The sequence below is a fragment of the Bufo bufo genome, chromosome 2 (assembly GCF_905171765.1).
Source record: "Bufo bufo chromosome 2, aBufBuf1.1, whole genome shotgun sequence".
Lineage (NCBI taxonomy): Eukaryota > Metazoa > Chordata > Amphibia > Anura > Bufonidae > Bufo > Bufo bufo.
Genome location: NC_053390.1, coordinates 197,300,165 through 197,323,255, shown reverse-complemented (window position 1 = coordinate 197,323,255; position 23,091 = coordinate 197,300,165). Strand labels below are relative to the sequence as shown.

The following is a 23,091-nucleotide window of genomic DNA, read 5'->3' as shown; positions in this document are numbered from 1 at the left end:
GTGCTTTTGATATAGGTTATGGGTTTGCCATTGTTGATAGGGGCATTTGGCTGGCACTTTTATATAGGCTCTATTAGGAGAACATTGACGGTGCATCTGTGTGTGAAATATTTTAGGTTAATTAGTAACCACAAGACAAACATTTTTCTAGTCTACATATCAGACCATTTCATTCTGTTGCTTTCGCCAGCATGAAATGGATGCATACACAAATCAAAGGATTATATTCAACTGCACAAAAATGTAAGCCAGTGTGACTTCAGGCTAAGTGTCCCTTTAAAGAGGACTTCTGGCAGCAAAATGTTGATGCCCTCTTCTCAGGTCAGTGAAGTTACATTCATCGGTCACATGGCCTATGTGCAGCTCAGTCCTATTCAATTGAATGGGCCTGGGCTGCAATACCAAGAACAGACATTATACAATGTATGGCGCTGTGCTTGGTATCCTGTCAGAAGGCCACGATGACGTCTGATTAGAGGAGGTGCCTGGAGTTGGATCCCCACCAATAAGGTATTGAAGACCTGAAGACCTATCCTAAGGGCCACTGAAGTATGTGCTATTTCTTGTAGCTCTACAGGTGTTACATCAGTGGCCCGTGTCCACCACTGCGCCGCAGTTTCTATTAGGAACTTTATTAACTGAACTACTGCTACTCCCATTTTATCTTCATCACCACTCCCCTCCTCTCCTTGCTCTATGTTTAGTTGCATGGCTGCTTCTAATTTCTAATTGGCTTCTGCTATAAATGCTGGGCTGCCCCTTCACTCCTTGCCTGAACTTAGGTTCCAGTTTACCAGTAAAGGTATGCTATTGTGTTTGTCTGCCTGTGTACCAAACTTCTGCCTGTTGACCGACTGATACTCCACTTCCTGCTCTGACATCAGCCTATCTACTGTACTGACTCCTGCTGCCTGACCTGACTTTGGATTAGTTTCACGGATTTATATAAACTCTGCCTGCTTACTGACTACGAGTTTTGCCTGACTCCTTGGTGCTTTGCATTATTAATCAGTGTCTCTGACCCCTGTCAGTCACCTGCCAACTAAACCGGGACTATTTTAAGAGGTAGCGGTCTGGTGGGTCCCTTGCAGTGTAGGCCAGATCCCTGTATATGGGTTAAATGGGTGAAAACCAGGGGACTGCCAAGATGAAGCCCTTAGTACTAGCCCACAGTCAAATACCCACTGCCTGTTACAGTAGGTTAAATTAGTTTTCCGGGAGTTTAACACTGATGACTAGTGATGAGCGGCATATGCAATATTCGAATTCGCAATATTTCGCAAATTTTTGGCCGAATATTCGCCATAAATTAGCAAATTAGAGAATTCGTGATCTCCAGTCATTGTTTACTTGATTGCGAAAAAGCGGCAATGTAATATATTTGCGATAAATTTGCGATTAGAATATTCAGCACTATTCGCAAATACGAATATACAGTACAGACCAAAAGTTTGGACACACCTTCTCATTCAAAGAGTTTTCTTTATTTTCATGACTATGAAGGCATCAAAACTATGAATTAACACATGTGGAATTATATACATAACAAACAAGTGTGAAACAACTGAAAATATGTCATATTCTAGGTTCTTCAAAGTAGCCACCTTTTGCTTTGATTACTGCTTTGCACACTCTTGGCATTCTCTTGATGAGCTTCAAGAGGTAGTCCCCTGACATGGTCTTCCAATAGTCTTGAAGGAGTTCCCAGAGATGCTTAGCACTTGTTGGCCCTTTTGCCTTCACTCTGCGATCCAGCTCACTCCAAACCATCTCGATTGGGTTCAGGTCCGGTGACTGTGGAGGCCAGGTCATCTGGCGCAGCACCCCATCACTCTCCTTCATGGTCAAATAGCCCTTACTTTCAAAGTTTTCCCAATTTTTCAGCTGACTTACTGACCTTAATTTCTTAAAGTAATGATGGCCACTCGTTTTTCTTTACTTAGCTGCTTTTTTCTTGCCATAATACAAATTCTAACAGTCTATTCAGTAGGACTATCAGTTGTGTATCCACCTGACTTCTCCTCGACGCCACTGATGGTCCCAACCCCATTTATAACGCAAGAAATCCCACTTATTAAACCTGACAGGGCACAACTGTGAAGTGAAAACCATTTCAGGGTACTACCTCTTGAAGCTCATCAAGAGAATGCCAAGAGTGTGCAAAGCAGTAATCAAAGCAAAAGGTGGCTACTTTGAAGAACCTAGAATATGACATATTTTCAGTTGTTTCACACTTGTTTGTTATGTATATAATTCCACATGTGTCAATTCATAGTTTTGATGCCTTCAGTGTGAATCTACAATTTTCATAGTCATGAAAGTAAAGAAAACTCTTTGAATGAGAAAGTGTGTCCAAACTTTTGGTCTGTACTGTATATAGCACTAGATTCAAAATATTTGCGAATTCTCGAAGTGGCGATATTCGCGATAAAAATTTGCAATTCGAATATTCGCGCTCAACACTATTGATGACCTATTCTCAACAGGAACGTAGCTAAAAGCTCATGGGCCCTGGTGCAAGAGTTCAGCTTTTGGCCCCCTTTCCCTCAGTGCTTTGTGGCCAGGGGCAGGGAAGCACATAGCCTTCATGCTACCTGAGGAAAAAATTGAAACAGCACCCCCCATGCCAAATTCTTGACCTAACCCCTTCCCTCCAGCCAGAGATGTAACTTGACCTGCATGCACTTTCTATAATACTGGTGTTTTCTTATGTGGCACAAGGGTCTTTGGGCACACTCCTCTGCCCAGTAGCGACTGCTACCTCTGCACCCCCTATAGTCAAGCCCCTGATTCTCAAGCTATGTCATCAATATCTGATCAGGTTGGCCCTGACACCTAGCATGCATTCAATCAGCTGTTTGAAGAGGCAGCATTTACTGGGGCACCAATGCCTCTTCAAATAGCTGATCAGCAGGGATGCTGGGAGTCGGATTCCCATTGATCAGATATTGCTGACGTATACTGAGAATACACCATCAACATTAAACTCCTGGAAAATCCCTTTAATGTCCAAAGGTTCCCCAAGGAAAAATGTTATATTATAGATTCTCTCTAAAAACAACGTTTTCATAGAGCTTCACTAAAACAATCAAAACCAAATTATATTATATAGTATTTACACAAAAGTAATTGAAAGCATTATGCAGTTTCTCTAGATTCTTCACTACACTAAATAACTCAAATGCAGGGATAACAGTTCCACCTGGGCTCTGGTGGCCCAAAAGCCCCTCTACCACATAAAATTGTTATTTTGCTTACTTATATTGCACCGAAATACTCCACAGATAGTATCTTTATTTGCTGTCCCCGGGGGAGCTCAAAATCTAAATTCACTACCAGTATGTTTTTGGAGTGTGAGAGGAAACCCACGAAAACACAAGAAGAACATACAAACTCCATGTAGATGTTCTCCTTGGTTAAACATAGGACCCCAGTGCTAGCCATTGCTATTGTACTAACCAAGCAATAAAACACCAGTTTTATAAATATCATATCGTATATGGGGACATGTAAAAGATTTTGCATTGGGGCCCATGAACTTGAAGTTACACTCATGCTTATATACTGTATATTTTTCATTGCCTAGCACTGAAAGGCAATCCTAAAGGAATTTACTTATGAATGCCTTTAAATCAAAACCACCACAAAATAGAAAATTGCAAGTCTAGGAATAGGTGATTTTATCTTGACAGTACATTTTGCAAATGCAAAGAATTTTGGCGCCTACCCAAAAATGTTCACTTTGCATAGGAGGTCTTGAGTGGTTCTTTAAATGAATGCTATGTTTTCCTGACCTACTGCAGTTATATTAAAGCATCATAAATCTGCATGACGTTCCATCAAGACAGGGTACTTACACTGACTGAATACAGAAAAACTACTAGTGAGGGTAAAAACCACATCTTCTATATGTCATTCACAATTTTTTTTTCTCTCTCTCTCCAGTCCTAAGTATGCAGCAGGACAGCAGTGCTGCTATGACGAAAGAGGAATCCAAGTCCTTACTAGTGATTCAATAGGCGGCAGCACCCCTGACCGAGGACATGACTGGGGGTCCCCTCCATATAGAAAGCCTCCCAGAGTGCCTGGGTTCTCCCATTGGCTGTACGATGTGATCAGCTTCTATTACTGTTGTCTGTGGTCAGATAACTGCCAGTATTACTTAGAACTCAGGCCATCCAGTGATTGTCGCACATACAAGCCCCCAAAAGTCGGTAAGTAATTGTAATCCACTCTTAATGAAAAACAATGATCTTGCATTCCACTCATATAGCCAGCCTAAGCCATCATTTATGATCAGTGAGGCTTTGAGCCCTGGGACCCCTACTTATCCTGAGAATGAAGAGGCTGCAGCAGTGATTTAGCGCAGTCTCCCCTCTGTTTTCCTGGCAATTGGCTGTGCAGGGAACTTCAGCCAGCCCTATTCACTAGAAATCAGCTGACTTAGTGCCCCTTTATGCTCTGGATCAGGGGGGATTCCAGAAGAAAGATTCCCCACGATCATAAAGTTCTGGCCCATTTTAATACATAATAAGTGTGGCATATCCTTTTATGACTAGCCCTGACCAAATGTGCTAATATGCTATAACATATAACAATACTATATAACAAGCTGTATGGGTTTTTGGGGAAAAGTTTTAGCTTTTGATGAAAGAGCAGAGAATTTAGTGCTATACAGCCAGTGGATCACAGTCCAAAAGTAGAGGGTGGTGCCATTGATTAGCCATCAATGAAGCAATCAGTCAGCCAATAACTGTACATGAATGAAAAATGAACATGAAATACAGTAACATAACACTAAGGAATATTAACAAAGACTAAGGACACAAGAAGGGGCAGGTGAGGTAACCGGGAAAAGGGAAAGGGAGGAGAGTAGGGGAATGGGTGGAATCTGGAGTGGGGAATCATTGGAAGGCCATCATACCCCCAATAGGAGTGTGGAGTCAGGGCATGACTGAGATGAGGTGTTAGTCCTCCAGGTCCCAAGTCGCCTTAAAACAGTTTAGTAGTGTTGTATAGAGAATCTTTTAAAGGAGTTTTCCGAGTGTTTTATACTGATTACTAGGGATGAGCAAATCGACTTCGGATGAAACATCCGAAGTCGATTTGCATAAAACTTTGTTCCAATACTGTACGGAGCAGGAGCACCGTACAGTATTAGAATGTATTGTCTCCGATGCGCCGAAGTTATTACTTCGCGAAGTCTCGCGAGACTTCGGGTAATAACTTGATAAATTAATTTGTACTATAAAAAAACATTTCCCAAACTTCGGCTCATCAGATACAATGCATTTTAATACTGTACGTACAGTATTGGAACGAAGTTTTATGCGAATCGACTTTAGACGTTTCATCCAAAGTTAATTCGCTCATCCCTACTGATTACCTCTCCTCCAGTGAGCACCGCAGCCTCCTCGCAACTAACCAAACACAGCGCTGTACCTTGGATAGCGGCTGTGCTTGGTATCGCAGCTCAACCACATTCACTTAAAAGGGACTGAGCTGCACTGGCTTAGTAAGAGGTCACCGCGCTCACCAGAGCACTGGAGCCTCCTCAAACAACTGATCGGCGGGGTGCCAAGAGTCGGATCCTTACTGATCAGGTATTGATGGCCTATCCTGAGGATAGGTCATCAGTATTAAACCCCTTTAAGTTTTCTAGGGAGCAAATATACAGTCCAGTATAAAGATCACGCCTTGGTAATAGGTGTCTGTACAGATGTATAGAATAAGCTTCCAAAAAGGAACAGTTAGGAGACAATCTCAAAATCTATGGAGTAATTCCACCATATGGGTGGTATCGTCGTGTTTAGAGATTGCAGGAGGGAAGCAGTGTGGAACCAATGGATCAGTAGTTTATATTGAATTTCTTTATAGGTGGAGCAAATAGACAATTTACCTGCTTAACTCCAGATAATCTGTCTGAGACCAGGAGAAACGGGTTTGCGAATGGCTGTCAACCATTTGTCCATGTACAGTATTTATGGTGGGGGCCCCATTTCCAACAGGGGAGTAAAGTATTTGGTTATAAAATGGCATATTTTACAATAATGGAATCTCTTGCTACTGTAGGTGGGAGATCCAGTTGATGAGTTAGGTATTCAAAATGTCTCATTTCCAAAGTTGTGGTGTCATCCACATCAGCCAAACGAAAGAGACCCACGGCTGACCAAGACCAGACGGTAGAAGATGTCAGACTCTAAGGGATTGCAGGAATATAGACAAAGGATATCACAGAGGAGTTAATATATGATATGTCTAAAGGAATTCTTAGGGCCTAATAGGGGGGTAGTCCATTGGCCACAGGATGGAGTTAGGGTGCATTGGAGTGAGGTACAGCTTTTTAATTTCTGTCCATTTAGTAATGGTATCTTCTTGGGTCATCCAAAAAGGAATATAGATCTGAGATGGGTTACCCGGTAATAATAAATGAGAATAGGCACTGAGAGCCCCCTGAGCCAGCCCGAAAGCATGACTGTTGGTACTATTATACCGTTTATTATTCCATATGAAGTCAAAAATGTCCCTCTACATGAACGCCAATTTGGATAGTGGACTTCTAGCAGTTGGGGTATCAAAAAGGATTTTAGGGAGGAGGGTAATTTTTACAGTTGATACCCCACCCAACAAAGATAAATGCGTTTCCATTTGTGGAAAAATTACCAATGTCGAGAGGAGGAAAATTACAAGAAGACAAAGAAGAGTTAGAAGCAAAGATGTGGACTCCTAAATATGCCTTGAGATCTCTTTCTTACCGGATTTGCAGTATTTTGTTTATATATATATTTAGCAGAAGCATGTTAGGCTACTTTCACACTTGTGTTGTGTCTGGTATTGAGATCCAGCAGAGGATGCATTCTGAATGGAAAGAGATCCTGTCAGGATGCATCAGGATGTCTTCCGGTCCGACAGCACCAGAATTACAAATGCAAGTGTAAAAGTAGCTTTAGATGTAAAGTTATGAAGTTAAGGCATGTCTATTTTAGCCATATTTATAACAATACTAGCAGAAGGACCCGGCTTTGCACGGATATATTTAATCTATTTCATTTAATGTTTCTGTGTGTCGTTAAGATATCAACAGTATCCTCCATAACAGTGACCTCTACAGTACCCCGCCCCCTTAACAGTGAACTCCACAGCCCCTTACCCCTTAACACTGACCCCCCCCCATAGTGCCCCCCCTCCTTAAAATGGGACTTCCACAGCAGCCCATCCCCTTAACTTTGACCTTCACAGCAGCCCGCCCCTTTAATAGTGAGTTTCACAGCACCCCACTCCCTTGACATTGACCTCCTCAGGGGCCCGCCCCCTTACAGTGACCTATACAGCACCCCGCCCCTTAGAAGAGACCGTCCCCTTATTTGTGTCCTCCACTGTTCCCTGCCCCCTTAACAGAGACCTCCACAGCACCCATCCCTTTAACAGTGACTGCCACAGTACCCCGTTCCCTTAACAGTGACCTCACAGTACCCCGATCCCTTAACAGTGACCTCACAGTATCCTGCTGACTTAACAGTGACCTCCACAGCAGCTGCCCCTTTAATAGTGGCTCATGCCCCCTTAACAGTGACCTCCACAGTGCCTGCAGATTTAACAATGACCTCTACAGCGGCCTGCCCCCTTAACAGTAACATCCACAGTGAACGCCCCTTTAACAGTGACCTCCACAGTGCCCCCCCTTTAACAGTGACGTCCACAGCTGATGCCCCTTTAATAGTGGCCCCTGCCCCCTTAACAGTGACCTCCACAGCAGCTGTCCCTTTAATAGTGGCCCCTGCCCCCTTAACAGTGACCTCCATAGCGCACCGCCCCTTTAAGGCTAGGGCTACATGACGGCATGTGTCACACGGCATTTTGTCGTACCAATGTCGCGCAACAATTTTTATAATGAAAGGCTATGGTGCCGCACTGCGACATGCAACATGCTGCGACTGCGACACAACAGTCGCAAAAAATCCATCCAAGATGGATTTTTCTGTGACTGTTGTGTCACAGTCGCAGCATGTCGCAGTGCGTCACCATAGACTATCATTATAAAAATTGTCATGCGACATCAATGTAGCAGTGTAGTTGTGCCCTATGTGTTGTGAAACTTATTGTTGCGCCACACATGTCGTCGTGTAGCCCTAGTCTAAAGCTGACCTACAGCAGTGAAGAAAAATGGCTGGGTTGTTATGGAAACCTGGAGTAAAACTGTGTGTATGTAAAGACTAAGGGCCTGCAAGCTTCTGGTGGCTAATAAGGGACATGTGACCGTATGTATGGCAGTTGGGATATGAAGAGAAAGACTTGCAGGCTTCTATTGGTTAATGCAGGTAATTTTTGTGGGAATATCTCAGGAATGGTATGTCCTAGAGAGCTGAGACTCAGTCTAAAACCTTCCCGGACACCTGGTGTACCTGTGTGCCAAATTTGGTGAAGATTGGTCCAGTCGTTTGGTCGCGCATAAAGAACAGACAGACAGAAACTCCTTTCTATATATAAGAGATAAGAAATATATAAGAGATGAAACGCACATACATAGGCTTATTATATCAAGCAGAACAATATGTTTATCAGTACAGAGTCCGCAGCGTTCTCATTGCCGTTATTTTGCCATCCTGCTAAAAAATAAATAAATGTCTTTATATTGATTTGGGAGATAAGCATTACCAGTTAGTTTTCTGAAGCCATATTGCCATCTAGTGGAAACTAAGCATATTGCAGGCTTAGTGTGTAGTTTGCAGCAAAGTTGTCGTTTAAATCTAATGTATATAATTAAATGAAAATATAGTGGGTGATAAAATTTGACAATTTACCACTAATAAAATTGCAATTTCAAATTAAGTTACAGATTTATCATGCAGATGGTTCAACACATCACAGAGAAATATGTTTTACATAATACATCCTTGATATTTTGATCTTTTTAGAAGGATGGTCATAAGCTATTCATCTAATTTGACCACCCAGCACATAAATCTAACGTCTTGCATCGTGCAGTTATTTGCATGAGCTTAAACTCCTGTAGATGAAAGCTACATAGTCAACTACAGTCAATGTAACTATGTATTGGTGTCACACAATAAAATATTATAGGCAGTGCATGAAACAGTATAATCCCTAAGAAATTAGATATTGATCATCTGCCATAATGTTTATTAACATATATCATTTGTATCTGTTGCAGCTTCTGCTTTTGGAGATCCTCATTTTATTACCTTTGACGGGGTCAATTACACTTTCAAGGGCAAAGGAGAGTACACACTGGTCAGCTCCAGTTATAAGTCACTCATGATACAGGGTCGGACACAACCCGTTATACATGCAAATGGTATGTGTTTACCAAAAGACAAGGGGGGAATCTATCATGAGGGTAATATTTGAAGCCAGTTTTGCTTGAGCCTGCATTGGCGTACTCTGCACCAAATTTATCTAACGTTGCATATTGGTTTGTAAACTTGGTGCATTTTTACTTTTAGCACATTTGTCTAGACATACTACTCCAGTTTTTTTTCTTTTTTATGCTGTTCCCTACTTCAGGGAGTTTGCAAGTTTATTTGCAACTTTAAAAAAAAATATCTCGGTGATAAATATGGAGCGAAACTCCTTAGCCTAGCTAACCATGTCGAGTTCCTCACTCGCTTTTCAAAACTGGAGTGAGTGGTGTAAATATGCAAACCGTCACAATTTTTTGTGCAAGTAAACCCAAAAATTTGCAAATAAGGCTACTTTCACACTTGCGTTTTGTGCAGATCCGTCATGGACGGATCCGTTCAGATAGTACATCCATCTGCATCCGTTCAGAACGGATCCGTTTATATTATCTTTAACATAGCCAAGATGGATATGTCTTGAACACCATTGAAGGTCAATGGAGGACGGATCCGTTTTCTATTGTGCCAGATTGTGTCAGTGAAAACGGATCCGTCCCCATTGACTTACATTGTTTGCCAGGACGGATCCGCTTGGCTCAGTTTCATCAGCGGAGACGGAACAGAGGCAAACTGATGCATTCTGAGCGGATCCTTTTCCATTCCGAATGCCTTCGAATGCAAACTGATCCGTTTTGGACCGCTTGTGAGAGCCCTGAACGGATCTCACAAATGGAAAGCCAAAACGCCAGTGTGAAAGTAGACAAACTATTTTGCTCCTTTTTGGAGTCAGTACTCTGGAGTGCAGAGTGTAATAAATTCACCTCCCCTCTTTAATGTGTTTCACTAGAAAAACAATAGAAGCATCCATTACAATCTCTAGTTTTTATAAACCATGACGGAAATGATTACATATTCTACTGTGTAATACACATCTACCCACATCTACTAATCTCATTTTTCATACATGCTAGGGTTAAGTTAATTTGTAAGGTCTTAAAATAAAGTACTTGGGGGGTCATTTATTAAGACCGGCATTTTAGACTCCGGTCTTAATAACTCCTACGCTGGCGGTGGGTCCGCTGAAGTTATATAGAGGCACAGGTCTCTATATAACTTCAGCACATCCACCGCCAGTCTAAATCTACGCCAGCTTCCTTGCAATCTGCGACAGATATACGCCAGAATATTGGCATATATCAGTTAGTAAATGACCCCCTTGGTGATTGTGTGAAGATACACGCACACACATTACAGCCAGTTCTGTTGACATGCTGTGTACAGAGATCACAGGTTCATAGGTCTCTACTGTATCAACATGAGCGCATAAGTAAACTGCATGGTATTCTTTCACTTGTCCACACGATTTCGGAGGGGGTACAGAATTTATGAATCAATCTTTGTTACATACGGTAGGTGCATAACTTTCAGGATGCAGTAATTGGAACACTATTTCTAAAATAAAGTACATTATATATATCAATGACTGTCCAATAATCCAGTACCTCTATTGTACGTTGGATTACTAGATACAATTAGATATGATATATTATTAGATCTATTTAATAACCCAGTGTACACCATTTCCCATTAATGCTGGACTATGGGGATTTTCCTGTAAGGTACAATCCCTTAAATAGAAAATTGTAAAATAAAAGGCTTAGAAATTGTTACTATAATGTGCTATTGGTAATTGGAATATTTTTTGAGAGCACCCTATCTTTCCTTCATATACTACAAAGGTGAAGATGGAAGTTTTCTGGATAAACTGAAATATTTCACATGCTGTATACTTTTTTCATTGAAGGTTCCACCACTTCAGTGACTGGATTCTCCTCTGTGGCCATGCAAGAGGGGAGTTCTGATGTTATTGAGGTGCGTCTAGCAGAAGACTTAGTCATGATTGAAGTTTTTCTAAACCAAGAACCTCTACGCTTTAATCGGACATGGATAGATCTTAAGGGTAAATTACTCTGCTGGTACAAATTATTCATATAGTAAATGCTTATGCAATTCCACATGTATTCTAGAAAGATAAAAAGTAAAATGGAAAACAATACATATTTCCCTTTGGGCCTCTTTGCATGGCTCCTAGCTAGCCAAATCCAGGCCAAACAGGTGCAAATATACTTCTGTGTTAAAATGTTATCTCCTATACAAATTTGACCGTAGGAGATGGAGGATGAGAAAAGTAAAATCCCATTAAAGGGGCTGTAGTCTGCATCAACTTCTTGCATGAAAATTACTATGTGAAATAGAAGAGAACAGAAGGGGCACAGTGGAAGCTAGTGCTCCACAGCCATGCTGTCTCCAGGTGTATGTGGGTCCCATGTCTACTTCATCTTCAGCATGACAAGTGTGGACTATATTTATCCAGATTGCTATAGAGTCTCCCCAAGCCCAGATATGCCTGGCTTCTGTCCAGCCTGTGGAGTTGAGCCACAGTCCCTTCATTCTATTTGGTGGGACCCCAAGCATAACATGTGAGGTTGACAAATGTAGGCTTAGGAAGAATAAGGGGAAAGATGGAATGAAATATAACTGCAGAATCAGTCTATAGAGGGTTTGTTTGTAGTCTGTAACCCTTTCCCAACATCCACCGTACATGTATGGTGGATTTTGGGTCTTTAAAGATGGCATGTGCTCCGGATCGGAGAGAGCGCCATAGCTGCCAGATGCCTGCTGTTTCACACAGCAGACACCCGTGGCTATTGTCTGCGATCGGCAGTAATGCCTATCGTGGACATTTAACCCCTCGGGTGCCTTGGTCAAATAGGCAGGAACGCCTCCCCTGGGCAGAGAACGGGGAAGGCATTCCCTATAACTATTGAGACTGTACTAGGCTTCTAGGCTCATTACTTGCATATTACAATTCAGGACAGCAGGTGGCAGCACTGAATTGTAATATAGTGATCTATGTATAGGGTAATGGAAAAAATTCCTTTACGCTATACAAATTTCAATCTAACGATTGCAAATTGGGGTCCACTTGGGGACCTAGGAAAAATCAAAGAAAGGTGAAAAAAAGTTTAAAAAAATATTAAGTAAAAAAATATTAAAATTCTAATCGCTCCCCTTTTCCCAAAATAAAAATACATAATAAAAAAAAATAAGCATCATGGGCAATGCTGTGTGGAAAAACATTCATACTATTAAATATTTTAAAAAAAACTTATCCCATAAGGTGAATGGCGTAACGGAAAAAAAATGGTCTATTCGCCATTTTTTCATCACTTTACCACCCCAAAAAATTTATAAAAAGTGATCATAAAGTTTTACACACTCCAAAATGGCATTAACAAAGACTACAGATTGTCCTGTAGACATAACAAAGTAGTATAAAAAAGTTATGGGGGTCAGAAGATGGTAAAGAAAAGAAAAACAAAATTCAAAAGTTTTTTTTTTTTATCGCCGTAATTGTACTGACCTGGAGAATGAAGAGCACAAGTCAGTTTTACTGCATAGTGAGTGCCGTAAAAACAAAACTCACAAAACTGTGGCAGTATTGTGTTTTTTTTCCAGTTCCACCCCATTTGGAATATATTTTTTTTCCAGTTTCCTGTTACATTCTATGCAATATTAAATGGTGCCATTAGAAAGTACAACTTGCCCCACAAAAAACAAGTCCTCATGACTATTTGAACATAAAAATAATAAATGTTATGGCTCCAGAAAGGCAGGGAGCGAAATATAAATTAAAATATAAATTAAAATATTTTAGTAGAAAGTTCCGTCTAATGCAGAAAGGAGAAAACATGTCTAGACATGAAGGATGTAGAGTCCTCCATACATGGATAGTTAAAAAAAAGAAAATGGACGAACTGCCTAATTTTATGTCTGTTCTTCTTTAAGGTGTATTTCTGTTTTATGGTGCTGACAAACGTGTGACGGCAATGTTTCCTTCTGGAGCTGGGGTGGAAGTGAGAGGAAGTGGAAAGTTTCTGAGTATTATTGTCCTTCTGCCAGAGGAGTTCATGAACCAAACACAAGGGCTCATGGGAGTCATGAACAATAATCCAAATGATGATTTTACTCTTAGGGATGGAAGTGTGTTATCAACTAGTTCAACTTCAGAAGAGCTTATCCAGTTTGGTGCTAATTGTGAGTATTGCCTGAACCAGTAGAAATCTTCTTCATAGCACCAATTCAAGAATGCACTAGGTGTAACTGCAAATCTGCAAAGCTCTATATATTCTGTTGTCACTGAATCTCTGCCAGCCTGCTTCTTGTTTCCTGTTCATCATTGGTCTTGAACCTGTGGTTATCCAGCTGTTCTAAAACAAAAAAAATAAAACCCTTCCAGCCACAAGCAGGGTGTGGTTGTAGTTGTACAATATCTGGAGAAGTACTAGTTGGTGACCGCTCATGTGGATAATGTAAAGCTATAGGCAATCAGACATTAGGTTGTAGCACACCAGAGTTGCTGCTGCACAGTGGCAAAGGTTATCAGGTGATCGGAGGATTTCATGTGTCTGCTGGAGTATTTCATCTGTTATTTTTTGTTGTACATGATGACCAGTGTATCATAGTGGCCATCATATGTCACCACTAGTCCTTTTTTGGCTGGGCTACAGCACCTACTGCTGTGTACATAGCCTAAACTGGTAAATTCAGAATATATATATATATATATATTTTTTTTTTTTATAACAGAATAATACAATGCATCTTATTCAAGTGTTGTGTTGATTGCAGGGGCAGTGACCATTGACAGCTCACTCTTCACATACGACTCCCAGTGGCTGATAGAGAACTATCAAGAAAAACATGACTTCCAGTTCTTACCCACCTTCTCTGTTCAGGAGGATCCCAATGATCCACTTACTAACAATATGAAGAACATATGTGGGAATGATTATTTCTGTCGTTTTGATGTGCTTACCACTAGAGACCTGGACATTGGAAATGCAACTTTAATGTCACATGATAACCACAAGAATTTAGTGCAGAGTCTGCAGCCAGGTATGGAAGAAATGACTACCGTGTAGGAGACATTGAAGTTATGTGTCAAACTCATGGCCACTTCCAAGCAACTATCATATAGTGACAATTCGATGCTTATTAGCTCACAGTGTGAATTACTCATAGAATTAATATACTACCTTTTATTTGGTCATAGAGGACTAACCAACTCCTGACCTTCGGTGTACAACAGAACAGAAGCATGTGTTGTCTACTAGAATACAGTGATTAACTTTGCAATATTTTCTTCCATTTGTGTCAGTGGTCTCTTGTGGCTGGTTAGAGCCTCCAAAGAGTGGGAAGAAGGAAGGAACCAACTACCTGAACAACTCTGAAGTGAAATTCACCTGTAATAAAGGATACATTCTAGTGGGACCATATTCACGCAGATGCCAAGCAGATGGTACCTGGAGTGGGCAAACAAGTCAGTGTGTATCAGGTAAGTGAACCTTCTTCGTTGTGTCAAACATACTGTACTTCTAAATCTCCCTGGTGGTTTTGATGGTCGGTTTCTTGGTTTGGGAACATTATGGAGTCTGTGCTATTTCAGTTTGCATTCTAAGGAATTCTGCTCATTCTCTTCCCAAAAACAGAGTTTTTACTATGGTGATGAACCTGTGGGTATGGAGACGTGGGTCTACTCTCTTGCAATATTCTTAACTGCATTTTAACTACTTAACTGCATGTTCCCTGGTGCTGATGGTGATGGCAGAACTAATTATTATAAAAATTGACCTCCCAAGATTCTATTTTCCAGCCCCAAAGTCACAAAATAATGACATCAAGAGACCATTTGGTATAAAGTATTTGCACCACCCTTGAGTTTTGAGGGTTCGGCACAGTGATATCTCAAGAGAACTGGATGGAGATGTCTACGACCCATATAATAGCATAACTTAGAAGAAGTCTTTGGTTCAACAATGCGTTTTTTTTTTTTTTTTTTCTGGATGTCATTGATGTATATCTGTGTAGGTGTATGATTATTTTATGCAGTTTAGGTAAAAATAGAAAGCACATTTTCTTGGTTCATTGCTGGCTTGTTCTGCGGACAGGGTACATTTCTAGCATTATGTATTGTCTTTTACATTAGATTGGAGATTGCTTTTACCTTGTGTACAAGTATTTCATGGTAGATGTTTTCTAATGACAAAATTTCAAGTATTCTAAGGACTGGGATAAAAGGACCAAAAATAAAAGCAATGACACGTATTACTTTTTACATTCCAGGGCTATTTTAGTTGATTTTTAAAGTACTGATCCTCAATCTTCTTCTCTAATAGCCAGTTGGTCACCGCATTATCACTGTGCATGAAAACAGCCACTGGAATGGTTTATCTGTACATGTCACTGGTAGGGTGGCTGTTAATGGCCCATTCCTTTAATAAAAAGGTTGCTGGATGTGTACAGTGGATCCAAATGCTATGTCCATCAGGACACTAAAACTGGTGAAATCATAGCCCACCTGATTGTAGCTCTCAATATTCTTGTATTGTAAGTTAATGGTGTCCTACTTTTCTAATATTGTCCTCTTTAGTATAATTTTATGAGACTCATCAATTTCTACTCACATCATAAACACATATACAATGTAAAAATCGTATGCAGTGTGGTACTGTACAGATGCAATCATTGTTAACCTGACACTTACACATGGTATTTCATGCATTAAATGTGCAGTTAACATTTGCTACATTTACATATGGTTTTACTGCATTCTGTTGTACAGAACACGGTTGCCTACACAACTACACAATGCTGTACCTTCTTTTACGGTATACTAATGCATACCAGGATGATGGACTCCAAGAGTATACTATTTTGTCTTCTGTCATGTCAATGAACATGCCTATGGACATGCTTAGCATGTTTATCAATAGTTTTCCTGGTGTAATGACGCTGGGTGTTTACAAGACCACTGAACTGGACTTCATGTGCAGCAGTTGCCTTTCCCAAGTATAGACAGTATCTTCTGGTACTCAGCTACCTCCAGCAATAGGGCTGAATGAATATATGAAGCACATGTCAACACTGGCAGACAACAAGGTACTGAGATAAACTCACCGATCTTACGAAACGAATGGTGATGGCCACGGATCAATTAGAGGGGAGTCCAACAATGGAATAGATGGCAGATGGTAATGGCATACAGGTTGGGAGTGGATGAATGACAGTGAACAGAAAATAAAGATATACTGGTATACCGTATTTTTCTCCCTTTATGGCTACATGCACACGAACGTTGTTTGTTTCAATGTCCGTTCCATTTTTTTTGCGGATAGGATGCGGACCCATTCATTTCAATGGGTCCGAAAAAAATGGCACCGTGTGCTGTCCGCATCAGTATGTTCGTTCCGTAGCCCCGCAAAAAAAAAAATCAAAAATGTTCTATTGTTGTCCGTTTTAGGCATTGTTACAATGGATCCGCAAACAAAAACGAATGGCATAGGGATGTCATCCGTTTTTTTTTTTTGCAGATCCGCAATTTGCGGACCGTAAAACACATACGGTCCTGTGCATGTAGCCTAAGACACACTTTTTTACCCCAAAAGTGGGTAAGAAATGGCAGTGCGCCTTATAAAGTAAATACTAACGAGTGCAGTACAGCAGGACCAGGGAGCGGTGAATATAGTGCTCAGTGTGTTGGCTTCTTCACTCACTGCTCCCAGGTTTTCGGCTGCCCGCACTGCGCTGTGACCCTTGCACAGCATGAGGACATACTGTAGATGTGCTCTGTGACCTCATGCTGTGCGACGTTTGGTCACAGCACGGCAAGAAGAGAGCTGGATCTCCCGAGTGGAGGAGCTTTCTGGAGCAGGAGAGAGAAGTTGATTTATTTTGACTGATCTGAGGCCTGATTAATATTGGGGGTCTGATTAACATTAAGGGTCTGATCTGAGGTCTGATTAACATTAAGAATCTGATCTGAGGTCCAAATAACATTGGGGGTCTGAGATGAGGTCTGATTAACATTAGCGGTCCAATCTTGGGTGTGATTAACATTGGAGGTCTGATTGGGGGTCTGATATGAGGTCTGATTAACATTGGGGTCTGATATGATGTGTGAGGTGAGGTCAGATTAACATTGGGGGTCTGAGTTAAAGAGGACCTTTCATGGTACCCCCTGCTGATGCTGCCACACTGCCTGTTTTATTTTAAATATTGCTCCTATGCCCCCCTGTAGTTTTCCCACTCAGTATGCTAATCCTGAGCATCTGTACAGGGAGGAGGGGGCGCCAGGGTTTCTTATATTGGACGTCTCCTTCTCCCTGACGGTGTCGCAATCCAATCACAGCGAAGAGCATCACAGTCAGGGAGAAGTTTAGCTTTTTTTTCTCCCTGGCTCTGACGCTCTTCACTTTGATTGGATCGCGACACAGCCAGGGAGAAGGAGACGCTAATTGAGAATCCCTGGCGTCTCCTCCTCCCTGTACCGATGCTCAGTATTAACATACTGAGTGGGAAAACAACATAGGCGCACAGAGGGCCGTAGAAGCCATATTTTAATAAAACAGGCAGGGTGGCAAGTAAAGGTATTTATCTAGAATTTAAAAAAACATGAAAGGTCACTTTAAGGTTTGATTAACATTGGGGATCTGTCTTAAATGGCGAAAAATACAGTACTTCACAGCAAACAGACAAGAATAGAATGACAGGGAAATGATAAACAACACACTTAAATGCTGACAGCAAAGGAAGGCCTGAGGACTACAGGTCCCAGGATATACTGAAACAACACAATAGACTAAAACAAGATTAAGAATCCCTTGTCTTTTAAAGGCTAAGCAACCAACAGCTTATCTCGAACAAGGTGATAACCTGACCCAGACTCAGATGCAAGGCAGATTCATAGCAACTGCCTAAAACAATGTTAGTAAACAGGTATGAATAAGGCAGCAAGAAGGCCATTAATGTGATCTCAACAGGGTCTTAGGTAAAAATAGGCTACGGACAGCACAATCCCTGATCACTGAACAAAGTCAAAATTGTGTTGTTTACTAGACAAATGGGTATAAGTGAAACACATTTCTAGTGATTGGACAAAATGGTTTAGTGTCCCATTGGGATCTACAAATAAAATACTTCGTCTTTTTTCATATGTTGTCTTACCGTTTTTAAATGGTTATTCCTGTATCAGAAGATAAATGTTGCAATTTTATCAATATATTTTCTGAAACAATTCCTCAAAGCTGACAAGATCTCTACCTGCAGTCATTCAGTAGTAACCTTCATTGTTTACTTCCTGGGGATTAAATATTTATGCATAATATATATTAGAAAATCGTATAACCTTTTATCATACAAAGAATAACCTTAAATGGTCACTAATTTGTCACACAACATAGCATAAATCAATTGTACGAACGATCACAAGAAATGTCTAGTTCTCCCGTTATCAGCCATTTACCAGCTTGCCGATCCCCCACCCACATTAATTGTTTATTTCTTTGAAAAATGCTTCCAGCTGGGGTATCACACTCAGACAAGCAGGACGGCACAACTACATAGAAAGCTTATAGCTGATAGTGCTTCATTCACAAAAATGCAGGTCAGTACTTCTCTGTAATGTCCTCCGTTATCCTGTGGTTGCTTCTAAGTGACTGTGAGACAGGAAGGAGATTTTCCTCTACTTTATGTGTGTGTGCAGTGGATGGCAGCTAGTCTCCATCCACCATGTCTGAGAGAACTGAAAACCAGTTATTCAGCAAGCACAGAGGACAACTGCTAAAAATGCCGGATACAAGTCATAATAATAATATAATATGTTATTCCTCATATACACACACTGTACTATTGCAAATGTTGTTGAAGGCTCAGTGCTGCTTTAATTTGCCAATACCAGAATACTTCTTTAGATATGTTTTGCCTGGACTTACCTGTTAATGTAATATCACTAGCAGACCAGCTGTCGTCACTACCTACGACGCCAGAACCAGGAATCGGAACTACAATGCTCAGTACAATGTAGTGGCTATGTCTATTTACTGCAGCGTTGCCCCCAGCCTGATGATCAGCAGTTTTATGGCATGTTGGGATGTGTTGTGCACAATTCCACCATTACATTAATTAGCAGAGACAATTGTGTAAATTTATCAAAATGGGAGCAAAGGCAAACTGGTAGATATGGCCATAGCAACTAATCAGATCCTAGCACTCATTTTTCAGAGGCTCTTTGGAAAATAAAAGCAGTGACCGGATTAGCTGCTATGAGCAACTGCTCCAGTTTCCCTTTGTGTCAATTTTGATAAATCTCTCTCTCTTATGTTTTATATATATATATATATACATACATAACAGATAAGTCATAACTTACAGATCCAATTATAGAACTAGTGAATCAACAGTCTTTACAGTGAGAGCAATCATTTGGATCCTAGTTATTGTTTTCCAGGGAGAGCATGCTATAAGGGCAGATGCACACGAACGTATATTATTTCCGTGTCCGTTCCATTTTTTTTTGCAGACCGTATACAGAACCATTCATTTCAATAGTTCTGCAAAAAAAAATTGAAGTTACTCCGTGCGCATTCCGTTTCAGTATGTCCGTATTTCCGTTACACAAAAAAATAGAACATGTCCTATTATTGTCCGCATTACAGACAAGGATAGTACTGTTCTATCAGGGGCCAGCTGCTCTGTTCCGCAAAATATGGAATGTACACGGACGTCATCCGTATTTTTTGCGGATCCGCTTTTTGCGGACCGCAAAATACATACGATCGTGTGCATGAGCCCTAAATGTTGCACATCTCAGCGCCGGCTTAGATATTAATGGGCTATCTTCAGGATAGTCAGCTTCCAGTGCCAGAAACTATACAGTTACAGACGGAACTAGAAGCATAATGCTCCGGTCACTGTGTACTGGTACTGCAGCTAAACTCGCATTTGAGTGAATGGAAGCTGAGCTGCAGTACGCTGGTGCTGGAAAATACAAAGTGGATGAAGCCTTTTATCCCCTGTACAGCTTTCAGCACTGGTGGAAGCGAAACAGCTGATCAGTGGGGGTGCTGGGTGTCAGACCCACACTGATATGATATTGATGAACTGTTCTTGGAACACTGTGATGAATACCGTACCCCGACTGACGTCGGACGTCAACTACGTCGAGCTCACAAGATATGGTATGGTCACTGGTTACCAAGGCGTGACGTTACACCCTCCTGGGGGAGTGGGTAAGGTCAGTCTTGTTACAGTTTTCACATATTTCTCCTGTCCACACGGGTACAGAGAGGCAACAAGCTGAGAGAGCCTTTTCACTGCCCCAGTGAAACAGAGCTTTCTCAGCTCTGAAGACTGCCACTAGTTTCTTGTATGATATAAGCCGGTCCGGTAACGGGATTATATAGGGTAAGAAACCAAACCGCAGTAGCATATTGCTAGGCCTAAACACGGACGTGGGGATTCGTGATCGAGATATAAGACAGCCCAAGATTAAATTATATATTTAATCGCCTTAAGGGCTCACTAGAAATAACACTATACACACAAGGAATATATACAGTGGTCTGAGGTTACAAATACAGGTGGTATGGTACAAACAGGGTTAAGTAGAACAAAAGTCAGTTTACCAGATGGATGAGTCTTTTTGGATTGTCTTGGGTTCTTAGCTGTATTCACATGGAGGGCAGTTATGTCAGCAGGTTGCAGGTCCCTCTAAACACATCGCATGATGTGACCCTCCTTCAGAGAAAATACACGCCCACTTGCTGGCACATGCCTTTTAAACTGTAGCTGGCCCCTCCTATTCCCGCCTCTGGGAAGGGTTTCCCCCTCCCTGCTAATCCTGGCAGTTCAATGACCCACAAAACCCTTTAGGGTTCATAGCTCCAGACCAGAAGGTCACAGGGAGATGGTTCTGGGACCAATAGACCCGCCTGGGTTCCGGCTACAAGAAGAGTCCAAGCATGGTACCGTTATTTAGTTCCTATGGGGAGATATGTATATCTCCCTTTCCTGACCTCCCACCGCCAGACTATGACCATGGGCCTGTTCATCGTGGCCACAGGGACACAAATATGTATCCGGTTTGTGCCTGTGATTGCCGGGCGATTCATAATTCCTTATAAATTGCCATTCCATGCTGTCTGCTAGATTTGATTGAACTGGGGAATGGCTTAGACCCCCTGCAGGGACGCTTTTCCTGTTTCATTAGCTGGGTTCCTGGCGGGCTGAATGGAAGTGTGAAAAGTTGTAAACAATGATGGACTGCTATAGGTCCTCTGCCATCTGCTGGCTTTGAAGCAGGGCACCCTTGTGGAGATCACTACTTCTGCTACCTTTCAGCTGATGGCTGGTGTGGGACATGGCTGACAGTAAATATTAATCCATATTCCTCACACCTCCTGTGTTTCTGCGTGCTCCCATCCGTACCCTCTCTGATGGCGAATGGCAAAGTGGTACGGCTGGAGCGCCAGGCTCCCGCGTACCCACCTCCCATTCATTCCTGACAAATGGAGTTACCCTGACTGAGCATGACACCGAGGCTCAATTACTGGTGTCAGGCAGTACTATAAACGGCCGCGTGAAGTCGGCTGCCTGTGGTACCGGGAAGCTGGAAAGGGCGTCCTTCAGCGCTGGGAAGGCCCTCTCACATTTGTTTGTCCAATCGACTGCGGAGGGCAGCTTCTTTCTGGTGTGGTCCATCAGGGTCCTCGCCAGGCTACTATAGTGGGGCGTGAACCCCCTATAGTACCCAGCGGTGCCCAGGAAGGAGATCACCTGGTTATTGTCCCGGAGGGTGAGCCAGGATGTGCTGGTATCCACTCTCTGGTTCCAAATCATTCCCGCCGCCGGCCCGGGGCCCCTTGCTCATGCCCAGCTGGCACTTTCCTGGTGTAAGGGTCAAGCCTGCCTGGCAGATCTGCCCGAGCATCTTGTGCCAGATGCTCTCAGGGATCCTCCAATGTAGGACCGAAGATGGCAATGACCTCAAGTCCCTTAAGCAGCTTGACCATCCGCTTAGAAGTGGCAGGGGCATACTCCATGCCCAACGGGATCTTGGTGGACGCCGTCCTTCCAGGCGTTTTGGGGAACAGTTCCCGGAAGGGGCAGCACTCTGGAAGGGCACCTGCCTCCCGCTCATGATGCGCCTGTATCAGGTTCACGGGGAAGGTCTTCTGCATTCCCCCGGGCATGGTCCAGGGTGACCAGGTACAAACGCTGGTGCGGTATGGGCCCTCCCAGGCCACCTGAAGCTTATCCTAAGGTATCCATGCTTGCTGACACACCTGGTGGGTCCTCTCACAAGCCATCTGGTTGCACCCCCGCTTCTGGTTGGTCTGGGCCTGCCCCCTACTGTCGTTCACCAACCGCGACCAGGTCTGCTCCTTTTCCTGAAAGCGCATGACACACTCGATGACCGACACCGCAGGGGTGGCTACGTCTTCTCTCCAGGCCTCTGTCTTAGCGGCCCCTGGGTATCTGGTCACCAGAATTTCATGCGCAACCCACAGAAACTCCACCCTGAACGGATAAGGTGCCAAGAAGTGTCTGACCCTAGGCCACGCCTCCGGTGAGCCCTGCTGGACTGTTTCCCGGCACAACCGTCCTTGGTCCCAGACTTCCCTCTGGAGGTCTGAGTCCAAGGGAGGCCGTGCCACCTGCTCCGCGAGAGCTTTCAAGCTGGCACCAGCCACTAACACTGCCTTAAAACTCCTGACGGGACGTGGCCAGAATAGACAAGACTGCCACGTCCCCTGTCAGGTCCCCGGAACCTGTCTCCTGGCCTCCATATGACTCGGCAGCCATTTGGTCGGAAGGGGGAAAGCCATCAGAG

The 23,091-nt window shown here is 42.5% G+C and overlaps 1 protein-coding gene across 2 annotated transcripts in view; it reads left to right on the top strand.

Annotated features, from left to right (window-relative positions):
• The window catches only part of SUSD2 (sushi domain containing 2), a 356,375-nt gene that overhangs the window by 194,760 nt on the left and 138,524 nt on the right, over positions 1 to 23,091 (top strand). The window contains exons 21-27 of one of the 2 annotated variants that reach the window (XM_040416014.1): positions 3,946 to 4,214; positions 9,173 to 9,316; positions 11,164 to 11,319; positions 13,209 to 13,457; positions 14,052 to 14,318; positions 14,581 to 14,757; positions 15,076 to 16,516. In XM_040416014.1, coding sequence (XP_040271948.1) covers positions 3,946 to 4,214; positions 9,173 to 9,316; positions 11,164 to 11,319; positions 13,209 to 13,457; positions 14,052 to 14,318; positions 14,581 to 14,757; positions 15,076 to 15,140 — 1,327 coding nt within the window. In that variant the 3' untranslated portion in view covers positions 15,141 to 16,516. Of the gene's footprint in view, positions 1 to 3,945; positions 4,215 to 9,172; positions 9,317 to 11,163; positions 11,320 to 13,208; positions 13,458 to 14,051; positions 14,319 to 14,580; positions 14,758 to 15,075; positions 16,517 to 23,091 lie in introns of those variants that run through there. The other variant, XM_040416013.1, reaches the window with a different exon arrangement.